The following is a 14909-nucleotide window of genomic DNA, read 5'->3' as shown; positions in this document are numbered from 1 at the left end:
AGAAACCCTCATCCACGCCTTCATCACCTCCCGTCTGGACTACTGCAACAGCCTCCTCTATGGTTCACCCTCAAAAATCATCAATAAACTCCAATACATCCAGAACTCCGCTGCCCGTCTACTCACCCACTCCCCGATCCGTGACCATATTACCCCCGTCCTCTACAAGCTCCACTGGCTCCCCATCCCCCAGAGAATCCAGTACAAAATCCTCCTCATGACCTACAAAGCCCTCCATAACCTGGCCCCATCCTACCTAACTGACCTCCTCCACAGACACACTCCCACCCGCACCCTCCGCTCTGCTGCTGCTAACCTCCTGTCCCCCCCCCCCCCCCCCCCATCCGGACCAAACTCAGATCCTGGGGGGACAGGGCTTTCTCCATCGCTGCTCCCACCCTATGGAACTCACTACCTCAGACCATCAGAGACTCCTCCTCACTCACCTCATTCAAAACATCACTGATGTCTCACCTGTTCAGCACTGCCTTCAACCACTGACCGTCACCTCACCTTATTTTTCCTTTTCTGTTCGTTTACTTATTTTTTTTTCTTTTTTCTATGTTTTAGTAAACCCTGTAAAGCGTCTTTGAGTGTTTAGAAAAGCGCTATATAAATGTAATGCATTATTATTATTATTATTATTATTATTATTATTATTATTATTATTATTATCTCTGATGCCCTAGTGTGAAACACCTCATCCTGGGTGTAGACGGAGGAATTGGGAGTAGGGGATAGACTTTTTGCAGGCGAGAGGTTAGGAAGAGGTGTAGTCCAAATAGCTGTGGGTCCACTACTGGCCACATCTTCCCATCCCCTCCCCTTTCTGCGTTCTGCAGAGATCGTTCCCTCCGTAACTCTCTGGTCCACTCGTCCCTTCCTACCCAAATCACCCCCTCCCCAGGCACTTTCCCCTGCAACCGCAGGAAATGCAACACCTGTCCCTTTACCTCCCCCCTCAACTCCATCCAAGGACCCAAACAGTCTTTCCAGGTGAGACAGAGGTTCACCTGCACCTCCTCCAACCTCATCTATTGTATCCAGTGTTCCAGATGTCAACTTCTCTACATCGGCGAGACCAAACGCAGGCTCAGCGATCATTTCGTTCAACACCTTCGCTCAGTCCACCTTAACCAACCTGATCTGAAGGGCCGAGCACTTCAACTCCCCCTCCCACTCCCAGTCTGACCTTTCTGTCATGGGCCTCCTCCAGTGCCATAGTGAGGCCGACCGGAAATTGGAGGAACAGCACCTCATATTTCGCTTGGGCAGCTTGCAGCCCAGCAGTATGAACGTTGACTTCTTCAACTTTAAATAGTTCCTCTGTCCCTCTCTTCCCCTCCCCCTTCCCAGTTCTCCCACTGTCTTCCTGTCTCCACCTATATCCTTTCTTTGTCCCGCCCCCCTGACATCAGTCTGAAGAAGGGTCTCGACCCGAAACATCACCCATTCCTTCTCTCCAGAGATGCTGCCTGACCTGCTGAGTTACTCCAGCATTTTGTGATACCTTCGATTTGTACCAGCATCTGCAGTTATTTTCCTACACTATAGGAAAGATGTTGTCAAGCTGGAAAGGGTTCAGAGAAGATTTACGAGGATGTTGCCAGGATGAGAGGGTGTGACGAGAGGTTGAGTAGGCTGGGAATCTATTCCTTGGAGTGCAGGAGGATGAGGGGTGATCTTATAGAGGTGTATAAAATCATGATAGGAATAGATCGGGTAGATGAACAGAGTGTCTTGCCCAGAGTAGGTGAATCGATCAGAGGACGTAGGTTTAAGGTGAAGGGGAAAAGATTTAATAGGAATCTGAGGGGTAACTTTTTAACACAAAGGGTGGTGGGTGTATGGAACAAGCTGCCAGAGGAGGTAGTAGAGGCAGGGACTATCCCAAAGTTTAAGAAACAGTTAGACAGGTACATGGAAAGGACAGGTTTGGAGGGATATGGACCAAGCACAGGCAAGTGGCACTAGTGTAGCTGGGACATGTTGGCCGGTGTGGGCAAGTTGGGCCGACACGCCTGTTTCCACACTGTATCTCACTATGACTCTATAACTATAAAAATAAGTCACAATTAATGACATGACCTTAACAGCAGTGATCTGCAGAGGGATCTTGAGGTCCAAGTCCATATCTCCCTGAAAAGGGAAACCAAGTCACCAAGTCTCAACTTTTCAACTCTGCCATTCTGAATGTACAGCCCTCCGCTCACTCTGCACCACATTATTATCAAACCTACCGACATGTTGGCCAGTGTGGGCAAGTTGGGCCACACTGTATCACTCTATGACTCTATGTTTGAAATCTACAATAGAAACAGAAATTGTAGGATAAGCAGTAGGCAAATAAAATATGAGGGTGAAAGTTAATATTTTAGTTTCTTAACCAGAGCCATTGTCATTATTCTTAAAAATGTCTTGATGTATGGATTTGCAGGGGTGAGTGGTTGTGTACATTGTGCCGGGACGTGGTGATGCCCGAAGTGGAATATGATTGCGCTAATATACGACATATTCATGCAAACAGGGGAATAAGAACATTACAAGGACTCTCCATCAGTGACCAAAGGGTGAGATGCAGCATTTAAATTCAGTACATCGTTCATGATCCTTGTTTGAGGTTAATGCATTTTAAGGTACATTAATGTACCTTAATTAATGATCAATGCATTTTAATTATGTGCTGGTTGCAGTGACTACATTTGATTCTGAGTTTTTTTAAATAACAATCAGACAATAGTTGGAAATAGAAGTTATATTTGGTTTGCAGATTATTTTTGAAAATTGATTGTAATATTCTCTAGTTGCTAATTTTATCGTAATATGAGATATATGCATGCAGGCATCAGATTGCTCTATTTGAACAGGGAACGTGTAAGTGGCGGGGGGAGAGGGGGGGAACGTGTAAGTGCTGGGGGGAGAGGGGGGGAATGTGTAAGTGCTGGGGGGAGAGGGGGGGAACGTGTAAGTGGTGGGGGGAGAGGGGGGGAATGTGTAAGTGCTGGGGGGAGAGGGGGGGAACGTGCAAGTGCTGGGGAGGGGGGTGGAGAGGGGGGGAACGTGTAAGTGCTGGGGGGAGGGGGGAGGACGTGTAAGTGCTGGGGGCAGAGGGGGGAATGTGTAAGTGCTGTGCTTTCAATGCGAAAACTTACCCTTCAACTATATTCCATTTCCTTCTCTTCTACCTTTTATTATTTTTCCTTAATTACTCTTCTTAAATAGTGACATAATGATTGGTGTATGGATCAATGTATGTGTATATCTATTCTAAGAATTTATTTATTAACTTCATACTGCGTTGCCTGCAGAAATGTGAAAAATTGACTTTGCACCTATACTGCTATCCACTCAGCCTGCCATTCCATGAGCCTGTTAGCCCACTGGTAAGAAGAATTTATTATTACATTTCACAAAGGGGAGTGCAATATTTGGATATAGTGAACCATATAGGAGTGTACAATACAGCTAGCTTTCTGCAGTGAGGCTTCAACATGACTGTCGAGATTAGCCCTGAACAATTTGGCAAGTGCTAATGTTTGGACTTTGACATTAGCTGGTTGTGCGATTATTAAATATTATTATTTCCATTTTTGATTGGATTGAACAGCGAAGGACATGATTTTCGTTGTATCTACCATTAAAATGTAATTTGAGTTGTGTCAATAGGCCAGTGTCGAGGAGGTGATTTCATGATGTGGATTTAAAGGCTGACACTGGTCCATATAGAGGTCCAGCTGGACTGATAGTGGTATCACAAAGCAAGGGTGCTGATAGTAGTATCACAAAGCAAGGGTGCTGATAGTAGTATCACAAAGCAAGGGTGCTGATGGTGGTATCACAAAGCAAGGGTGCTGATAGTAGTATCACAAAGCAAGGGTGCTGATAGTAGTATCACAAAGCAAGGGTGCTGATGGTGATGTGGAACACTTGTAGTGTGGTTTAGATAACCTGTTTTATGGACATTAACATGCACTGCTGTTACAAGATAGTTCCACCTGAGAGGGCAAATGATTCCTCAGTTTAAAATCCTACCATAGAGATGAACCCCCACCAGGCCAGATGATGGTTTGAAAGCACAGCTTTCTGACTCTGGGATAAGGTAGCTACAATTCAGCCAGGTCTCCAACTTATAAATTATGGAACTAAAATCCAAATACTGAAAATCTGAAATAAAAACAAAAAAATGCTGGAATTGCACTACAGCTGAGGAACGATTTGTGCAGAAACAATCAGAGCTAATCTTTTAGGTTAGTGTGTAGAAGAGCAATAGATGCAGGAAAGTGGGGGGTGGGGGGGCAGGATTGCAAGGAATAAATGTAAACATTTGTTAAAGAGTAGAAGACGGTGGATTGGATGACGCTGAAAGTAAAATGTGCATGCATTTAATTTTTGTTTGCTCCAGCAATACCTTTCCTTGAGTTTCCAATGTTTGCTGCGTAATAATTAATGTTTGCTTTTATTCAGGCACGTCATTACTACCAGATCATCAAAAGGCCAATGGATCTTTCTACTGTCAGGGTGAAGCTTCTGAAAAAGAGCCCACTCCATTACTACACACCAGAAGAGTTTATTTCTGATATTCAGCTTATGTTTCTGAACTGTGCAAAATTTAATTACGTGAGTAAGATTTACATGGCTTTACAGGTGTTAGAAGACTCCTATTAGTTTTATCTTCAATGTTCCATAAACTGTTTCCACAACCTATAGAACATTGTCTGGCCAATTTCCCACTGTTGCTTGAATGATGTGAGTTATGGAAACTAGCGCTGTACAGGTCTTGTCGCTGCAAATATACATTGTAGCATTGGTCTTAACTGTGCGGAAGGAGTATATATTACATTTATTTCAAGTTTCCATCCCTGGGAGAATTTGAGAAATCTCATCAAAAGGAATTTGTTTAGAAACATAGAAACATAGAAACATAGAAAATAGGTGCAGGAGTAGGCCATTCGGCCCTTCGAACATGCACCGCCATTCAATATGATCATGGCTGATCATCCAGCTCAGTAACCTGTACCTGCCTTCTTTCCATACCCCCTGATCCCTTTAGCCACAAGGGCCACATCTAACTCCCTCTTAAATATAGCCAATGAACTGGCCTCAACTACCTTCTGTGGCAGAGAATTCCACAGACTCACCACTCTCTGTGTGAAGAAATGTTTTCTCATCTCGGTCCTAAAAGACTTCCCCCTTATCCTTAAGCTGTGACCCCTGGTTCTGGACTTCCCCAACATCGGGAACAATCTTCCTGCATCTAGCCTCTCCAACCCCTTAAGAATTTTAGATGTTTCAATAAGATCCCCCCTCAGTCTTCTAAATTCCAGCAAGTATAAGCCTAGTCTATCCAGTCTTTCTTCATATGAAAGTCCTGCCATCCCAGGGATCAATCTGGTGAACCTTCTCTGTACTCCCTCTAAGGCTAGAATGTTTTTCCTTAGATTAGGAGACCAAAACTGTACACAATACTCCAGGTGCGGTCTCACCAAGGCCCTGTACAACTGCAGTAGAACCTACCTGCTCCTATACTCAAATCCTCTTGCTATGAATGCTAACATACCATTCGCTTTCTTCACTGCCTGCTGCACCTGCACGCTTGCTTTCAATGACTGGTGCACCATGACACCCAGGTCACGTTGCATCTCCCCTTCTCCCAATCGGTCACCATTCAGGTAATACTCTGTTTTCCTGTTCTTGCCGCCAAAGTGGATAACCTCAAATTTATCCACATTATATTGCATCTGCCATGCATTTGCCCACTCTCCTAATCTATCCAAATCACTCTGCAGCCTCCTAGCATCCTCCTCGCAGCTAACACTGCCACCCAGCTTCGTGTCATCCGCAAACTTAGAGATATTGCATTCAATTCCCTCATCCAAATCATTCATATATATTGTAAATAACTGGGGTCCCAGCACTGAGCCTTGCGGTACCCCACTAGTCACTGCCTGCCATTCCGAAAAGGACCCGTTTATTCCTACTCTTTGCTTCCTGTCCGCCAACCAATTCTCTATCCACCTCAACACTGAACCCCCAATACCGTGTGCTTTAAGTTTATACCCCAATCTCCTATGTGGGACCTTGTCGAAGGCCTTCTGAAAGTCCAGATATAACACATCGACTGGTTCTCCCTTATCCACTCTACTAGTTACATCCTCGAAAATTTCTATAAGATTCGTCAGGCATGATTTGCCTTTCATAAATCCATGCTGACTTTGTCCGATGATTTCACCACTTTCCAAATGTGATGCTACACATCTTTAATAACTGACTCTAGCATTTTCCCCACTACCGATGTTAGGCTAACTGGTCTATAATTCCCCGTTTTCTCTCTCCCTCCCTTTTTAAAAAGTGGGGTTACATTAGCTACCCTCCAATCCTCAGGAACTACTCCAGAATCTAAAGAGTTTTGAAAAATTATCACTAATGCATCCACTATTTCTGAGGCTACTTCCTTAAGCACTCTGGGATGCAGCCTATCTGGCCCTGGGGATTTATCGGCCTTTAATCCATTTAATTTACCTAACACCACTTCCCGACTAACCTGGATTACCCTCAGTTCCTCCATCTCGTTAGACCCCCGGTCCCCTGCTATTTCCGGCAGATTGTTTATGTGTTCCCTAGTGAAGACAGAACCAAAGTAGTTTTTCAATTGGTCTGCCATCTCCTTGTTCCCTATGATCAATTCACCTGTTTCCGACTGCAAGGGTCCTACATTTGTCTTAACTAGTCTTTTTCTCTTCACATATCTATAAAAGCTTTTGCAGTCAGTTTTTAATGTTCCCTACCAGTTTTCTCTCATAATCTATTTTCCCTTTCCTAATTAAGCCCTTTGTCCTCCTCTGCTGGACTCTGAATTTCTCCCAGTCCTCTGGTATGATACTTTTTCTGGCTAATTTATATGCTTCACCTTTTGTTTTAATACTATCCTTGATTTCCCTTGTTAGCCACGGATGCACTATCTTTCCTGGTTTGTTCTTTTGCCAAACTGGGATGAACAATTGTTGTAGTTCATCCATGCAATATTTAAATGCCTTCCATTGCATGTCCACCGTCAACCCTTTAAGTATAAATTGCCAGTCTATCTTGGACAATTCACGTCTCATACCCTCAAAGTTACCTTTCTTTAAGTTCAGAACACTTGTTTCTGAATTGACTTTGTCACTCTCCATCCTAATGAAGAACTCCACCATATTATGGTCACTTTTGCCCAAGGGGCCTCGCACAACAAGACTGCTAACTAACCCTTCCTCATTACTCAATACCCAGTCTAGAATGGCCTGCTCTCTCGTTGGTTCCTCGACATGTTGGTTTAGAAAACCATCTCGCAAACATTCCAAGAAATCCTCTTCCTCAGCACCCCTGCCAATTTGGTTCACGCAATCTATATGTAGATTGAAGTCACCCATTATAACTGTTGCACCTTTAGTGCACGCATTCCTAATTTCCTGTTTCATGCCATCCCCAACCTCACTACAGCTGTTAGGTGGCCTGTACACAACTCCCACTAGCGTTTTCTGCCCCTTAGTGTTTCGCAGCTCTACCCATATCGATTCCACATCCTCCGAGCTAATGTCCTTCCTTTCCATTGCGTTAATCTCATCTCTAACCAGTAACGCTACCCCACCTCCTTTTCCTTTCTGTCTATCCCGCCTGAATATAGAATATCCCTGGATGTTGAGCTCCCAGCCTTGGTCACCCTGGAGCCATGTCTCCGTAATCCCAACTATATCATAATCATTAACAACAATCTCCACATTTAATTCATCCACCTTATTACGTATACTCCTTGCATTGAGACACAAAGCCTTCAGGCTTGTTTTTACAACACTCTTACCCCTCATACAATTATGTTGAAAAGTGGCCCTTTTTGATTTTTGCCCTGGATTTGTCTGCCTACCACTTTTACTTTTCACCTTGCTACCTATTGCTTCTACCCTCATTTTACACCCCTCTGTCTCTCTGCTCATGCTCTGTTTATGATATTCCCACAAATGGTGAATAATGGGCACGTGCAGAATGACCAATGCCGAATGGATAAGCGAGGGCACGTGTAGAATGACCAATGCCATTGGTGTCCACGCAGCTCACTTCTCCTTTGGCCAAGCAACCATAATTTTGGGGGTCTTTCTTACAGTGAAAAGATACTTTGCAAAGAAGATAGACACAAACTCAGCAGGACAGGCAGCCTCTCTGGAGAGAAGGAATGGGTGACGTTTCAGGTCGAGATCCTTTGCAGTACTGTCCCACTGAGTGACTCCAGCATTTTATGTCAGTCTCCTTTGCAATATTAAAGCTGGATTCCCCAAGTCAGTCCAGAGGCAGCAGAATAATTCCTATCATCATGATGGTTTAATCTTCCCAATTTAATTAAATGTTATTATCAGAACAAAATAATGGCATTGCCATGAATCTTAATGAGTGTACAAGGTGAACAATGCCATCCTCTGTCTGCTCAGCAAAATCTATGCCACTGGGGATTAGGACGGGCACATTTGTTGCTGTCTTCACATTTGTAAATCACTAAGATTCACCTGTAACTCAAATAAGTTCAATTTGAGTTACAGGTGAATCTTAGTGATTTACAACTGTGAAGACAGCAACAAATGTGCCCGTCCTACTCCCCATCCCCATAGATTTTGAGGATGACTCCAGAAAAAGCTAACCATTCATAAGTCACTTACGTGGACTTGGACTTTTAAAGAGTGGTTAGATATAGCTATTTTTAGCATATATTGGGTAGAAACTGACTATGATAAAGATGTTAACAGTTAAAACATAGAACAGTACAGCACAGGAGTGGGCCATTTGTCCCACAGTGTTTGTGCTGAATATGCCTGGTTAAACTGATCTCATCTGCCTGTACATGATCCATATCCCTCTATTCTCTGCACTTCCATTGCCTATCTAAAAGCTTCTTAGGTGCCACGATGTATCTGCCTCCACCACCAGCCTGCCAACCTGCCTCCACCACCAGCCTGCCAACCTGCCTCCACCACCACCCTGCCTCCACCACCACCCTGCCTCCACCACCACCCTGCCAACCTGCCTCCACCACCACCCTGCCAACCTGCCTCCACCACCACCCTGCCAACCTGCCTCCACCACCACCCTGCCTCCACCACCACCCTGCCTCCACCACCACCCTGCCTCCACCACCACCCTGCCAACCTGCCTCCACCACCACCCTGCCAACCTGCCTCCACCACCACCCTGCCTCCACCACCACCCTGCCAACCTGCCTCCACCACCACCCTGCCAACCTGCCTCCACCACCACCCTGCCAACCTGCCTCCACCACCACCCTGCCTCCACCACCACCCTGCCAACCTGCCTCCACCACCACCCTGCCAACCTGCCTCCACCACCACCCTGCCAACCTGCCTCCACCACCACCCTGCCTCCACCACCACCCTGCCTCCACCACCACCCTGCCAACCTGCCTCCACCACCACCCTGCCAACCTGCCTCCACCACCACCCTGCCAACCTGCCTCCACCACCACCCTGCCTCCACCACCACCCTGCCAACCTGCCTCCACCACCACCCTGCCAACCTGCCTCCACCACCACCCTGCCAACCTGCCTCCACCACCACCCTGCCTCCACCACCACCCTGCCTCCACCACCACCCTGCCTCCACCACCACCCTGCCAACCTGCCTCCACCACCACCCTGCCAAGCTGCCTCCACCACCACCCTGCCTCCACCACCACCCTGCCAACCTGCCTCCACCACCACCCTGCCAACCTGCCTCCACCACCACCCTGCCTCCACCACCACCCTGCCAACCTGCCTCCACCACCACCCTGCCAACCTGCCTCCACCACCACCCTGCCAACCTGCCTCCACCACCACCCTGCCTCCACCACCACCCTGCCTCCACCACCACCCTGCCTCCACCACCACCCTGCCTCCACCACCACCCTGCCAACCTGCCTCCACCACCACCCTGCCAACCTGCCTCCACCACCACCCTGCCTCCACCACCACCCTGCCAACCTACCTCCACCACCAGCCTGCCAATCTGCCCTCACCACCACCCTGCCAACCTGCCTCCACCACCAGCCTGCCAACCTGCCTCCACCACCACCCTGCCAACCTGCCTCCACCACCAGCCTGCCAATCTGCCTCCACCACCACCCTGCCAACCTGCCTCCACCACCACCCTGCCAACCTGCCTCCACCACCACCCTGCCTCCACCACCACCCTGCCTCCACCACCACCCTGCCAACCTGCCTCCACCACCACCCTGCCTCCACCACCACCCTGCCAACCTGCCTCCACCACCACCCTGCCAACCTGCCTCCACCACCACCCTGCCAACCTGCCTCCACCACCACCCTGCCAATCTGCCCTCACCACCACCCTGCCAACCTGCCTCCACCACCACCCTGCCAATCTGCCCTCACCACCACCCTGCCTCCACCACCACCCTGCCTCCACCACCACCCTGCCAACCTGCCTCCACCACCACCCTGCCTCCACCACCACCCTGCCAACCTGCCTCCACCACCACCCTGCCTCCACCACCACCCTGCCAACCTGCCTCCACCACCACCCTGCCAACCTGCCTCCACCACCACCCTGCCAATCTGCAATCACCACCACCCTGCCAACCTGCCTCCACCACCACCCTGCCAATCTGCCCTCACCACCACCCTGCCTCCACCATCACCCTGCCAACCTGCCTCCACCACCACCCTGCCAACCTGCCTCCACCACCACCCTGCCAATCTGCCCTCACCACCACCCTGCCAACCTGCCCTCACCACCACCCTGCCAACCTGCCCTCACCACCACCCTGCCAACCTGCCTCCACCACCATCCTGCCAATGGCAGTCTTTCTCATCTCCTTTCCAAAAGTCATTCCTTTAATTCTGAGGCTGTGCCCTCTGGACCCAGACTCTCCCACTAGTAGAAACATCCTCTCCACATTCACTCTATCCAGGCCTTTCACTATTCAGTAAGTTTCAATGAGGTCCCCCCCCTAATTCTTCTAAATAAACTATGTCATAAAATGTGCGGAATGAACTTTCTTTTTAAATAGGGGGAAGAGAATAAAGAGCAACCCAAATTTAAATTATATTTAATCCATATCTCTGAGACATTTCAAAGTATAATCAAATATAGGTTCCAGGTGCAGAGTAAGGCCATTCGGCCCATCAAGTCTACTCTGCCGTTCAATTATGACTGATCTATCGTTCCCTCTCAACACCGTTCTCCTGCCTTGACTCCATAACACCTGACACCCTTACTAATCTACAATCTGTTCATCTCTGCCTTAAAAATATCCATTGAATTGGCAATGAATTCCACAGATTCTACACCCTCTCACTAAAGAAATTCCTCCTCAACTTCTTTCTAAAGGTATGTCTTTTTATTCTGAGGCTATGCCCTCTGGTCCTAGACTAGTGGAAACATCGTCTGCACATTCACTATATCCAGGCCTTTCAAGTCTTATCTATAGTGGAACAGACTTTGACTATTATCAGCAGAAAATGGATTAAAAATAAGCTTTGGATAACATGGAATTTAATTCTAATATGTATGCAAAACAACTGACTCTTGGATGACCTTCTGCAGCCAGATTCAGAGGTGGCCCAAGCTGGAAGAAGTTTGGAAACGTACTTTGATGAAAAACTACAGGACATTTATCCTGACAAAAACTTTCCAGGAACAACCCAAGAATATTCTGATTATGAAGAGATTGATAATGAAACTGGCACAGTAACTATTAATGGGTTTAATTGGCCAACAGAAGAAAAGGAGCCGGTGAAGTCAAAGAAAAGACGCAGGCATGGTGCAAATCACAGCCATAAGGATCATAAATAGTGTTGCTGGCTGAATGTTTAAGTATCATGAATTGATCCTCCTTTGCCTTTCTCTCACCCTTACAATCTATTTTTCTCTATCTCTTTGTTCCATACTTTTTTCAAATAAACACGTCTATAATAACGTTTGGATCTCTCAGGAATGTGGATACCTGCTTCCTAGTTGTTTTCATCATTTATTGTGCAGTAATTACACTTATATGAAGTATATTATGGACTCCTCCTTTGTGTGAAAGACTTGCATAACTTGTCCACTTCAGTATTGTTTTTGTAACAATACAGTATTGTTGTGCAAGAACATTGCAGTGATATTTGGCGCAGATTATTGGGGATTATTTTAGTTTGTTTAAAATTTGCAGAATGCAGTGGGCATTAGGGTCTAGTCACATTTCTTTTTCATCATTTAAGATAAAGTCCATGTAATGAAAACTACTTTAATGAAGAAATTTCCATGGGAGTCTGCCTATTATTCCATGTTAGTGGTAAATTTGGAAGAACCTGCTGCGAATTAGTATCGACCTTGAGCCTCTGACAGAATTCCACCCTCACTAGAATGCAGCTTGTACCTTCTTTAAAGTTGAAAGTGTTTGACTTTCAACGATGCTGTCAAGGATATCCCTTGGGTCGTGTGTAAGTTGTTGAGGGATATCAGTTTGGCCTTTGTATTTCAGTATTGATTGTTACAAATTAGCACATGAGGTGTTGCCTGAGTCGGGTGTGGTGGTTATTTGGATCACTACTAGTTTATTGGGATGGATTTAATTTTTTTAGTAAATGCTGAAGTGAAGCATGCCTAACTAACTTTGTTAAACTACATAGGTTTTGATTGTAAAGCTTTGAAACTTTGAATAATTTAGTTTCACAAATGAGCAAACATGGTTAGCATAATTGCTATTGGCAGACATCTGGCATACTGATGATGTTCTGCTACAAGATCCTATTTTTCAACATCTTATGTACTGATTTCGAAAAGAAAAATGGTAATGTGAGGGTTTGGGATAAGGTCAGGAAACCTCATCCTGTTTGTGCAAGTAACCCCCAGTTAATATATGGTGATCGTTATGTCAGTTATTGTATTGATCTGTGATGTGAACCTTTTCTATCGCATACTCAGCAGCTTCACATGCTACTTGGCGTGTGACATTCCAGACTGAAGCAAGTCTTTAAAATGAAAACTGTAAGAACCTTGGATTAATTAATAAATGAACAAAATAATCAGTCATGTCAATACAGTATCATTATTTAAATGTGATACTTTTTAAAGTAGAATACTGTTAAAACTAATGACTTATTAGAATATTTTGCATTCCAGATGTAGAAATAGCTTCTGACACTGACATTGAAGTTAATGTTGTTTGATGACTGTCTTTCACTGAGAATTATATATTTAACTGTTCTATACCACGGCAGATATGTATATTGTCCAGAGGTTATAATTAAATTGATTTCAGAAAAGTAGCTATTCTTATTACTCCTGTAATAAAGGGTATTAATGCTGAATATACTTTTGTAACATTCTTTTATTTTCAATGTGTACATTTCACAGGTTATTGGAAATATTGTAAAGGGAATTACAAATTCAAATGGGCCTGGGACAGAGTATATGCATCACAGAGTGCTGGAGTAACTCAGCGGGTCAGGCAGCATCTCTGGAGAACATAGATAGGTGACGTTTCACAGAGTGCTGGAGTAACTCAGCGGGTCAGGCAGCATCTCTGGAGAACATAGATAGGTGACGTTTCACAGAGTGCTGGAGTACCTCAGCGGGTCAGGCAGCATCTCTGGAGAACATGGATAGGTGACGTTTCACAGAGTGCTGGAGTACCTCAGCGGGTCAGGCAGCATCTCTGGAGAGAAGGAATGGATGACGTTTCACAGAGTGCTGGAGTAACTCAGCGGGTCAGGCAGCAACTCTGGAGAACATGGATAGGTGACGTTTCACAGAGTGCTGGAGTAACTCAGCGGGTCAGGCAGCATCTCAGGAGAGAAGGAATGGGCGACGTTTCGGGTGGAGACCCTTCTTCAGCAGAATATAGGTGCTTCGCAGCAAAATAATCTGACTTGGTTTTCTGAGATCCTCGACCTTTGTCCTTGTGTTTTGAGATGAAAAGCAAAGTAACTTCTCAGAACAAAGTGCTACAGTCAAGTAAATGACTCGCACAATGCAGCATCAGAAATACATCAGAAAAGTTAGTTTACAACATGTTATTACTAACTACATTTTAGTTAGTTAATAACGTATGAAAAATAACTCCTGCTTTGGAAACTGAGTGAGCCTGTTTGCAGCAAGCAGCATGCATTCCCATTCAAGGCACAGCAATCAAATCAATGCCCAATCGATGCAGCATAATGAAATATATCAGTAATGTTAGTTTACGACTCGTTATTACAAACTAATTTTTAGTCAATAGGCATTGAGAGAAAGATAACTACTGCTTTGGAAACAATGAATGAGCAGTATTCACTTCCATTCAATGTAAAACGGCTTTTCACAGCAAGGTGCTATGCTTTGAGAGCAGGTCAGACAAAGCAGCAGCGAGAACGACCGTTGGCTGGACAATTAGTCAATTTAGCATCTGATATAAACAAGGCTTGCTCAAGGGTTGGCGGCCCTGTTGAGGGAAGTGCCCTGTGAGAAAAGTTTAAGAGAGAGTTAGATAGAGCTCTAGGGGCTAGTGGAATCAAGGGATATGGGGAGAAGGTAGGCACGAGGTATTGATTGGGGACAATCAGCCATGATCACAATGAATGGTGGTGCTGGCTCGAAGTGCTGAATGGCCTCCTCCTGCACCTATTTTCTATGTTTCTATGTTTCTAAAAGTGCCCGTGAGAAAAGTGCGCGTCTTTGGCTGTGAGTCTTCGGCGTAGAGGCTGAGGGAGGACGCCAAACTAAACATTGGAGAGGGTGAGATGCAAGAAGGAAATGTCAAGCAAGCTGATTCAGTGTGATGCTTGCAGGATGTGGGAGGTCAGGGACACTGTTGGTGCCTCTGGCTGCTACAAGTGTGAGAAGTGTATCCAGGTACAGCTCCTGAAGGACCGTGTTGGGGAACTGGAGAAGCAACTGGATGACCTCAG

The 14909-nt window shown here is 45.8% G+C and overlaps 1 protein-coding gene across 3 annotated transcripts in view; it reads left to right on the top strand.

Moving 5' to 3' along the window:
- LOC144602188 (tripartite motif-containing protein 66-like) overlaps positions 1-13285 on the top strand; it is a 255557-nt gene extending 242272 nt beyond the window's left edge. For all 3 annotated transcript variants that reach the window (XM_078414925.1, XM_078414926.1, XM_078414924.1), the window contains 4 exons: positions 2438-2570; positions 3309-3383; positions 4465-4617; positions 11584-13285. In XM_078414925.1, the coding sequence (XP_078271051.1) occupies positions 2438-2570; positions 3309-3383; positions 4465-4617; positions 11584-11832 (610 nt within the window). In that variant the 3' untranslated portion in view covers positions 11833-13285. The remainder of the gene's footprint in view (positions 1-2437; positions 2571-3308; positions 3384-4464; positions 4618-11583) is intronic.
- Positions 13286-14909: the final 1624 nt, after the last annotated feature.

Source organism: Rhinoraja longicauda, chromosome 18 (assembly GCF_053455715.1).
Source record: "Rhinoraja longicauda isolate Sanriku21f chromosome 18, sRhiLon1.1, whole genome shotgun sequence".
Lineage (NCBI taxonomy): Eukaryota > Metazoa > Chordata > Chondrichthyes > Rajiformes > Arhynchobatidae > Rhinoraja > Rhinoraja longicauda.
The sequence above is the reverse complement of the archived record's forward strand: the minus strand, read 5'-3'. Positions and strand labels throughout refer to the sequence as shown.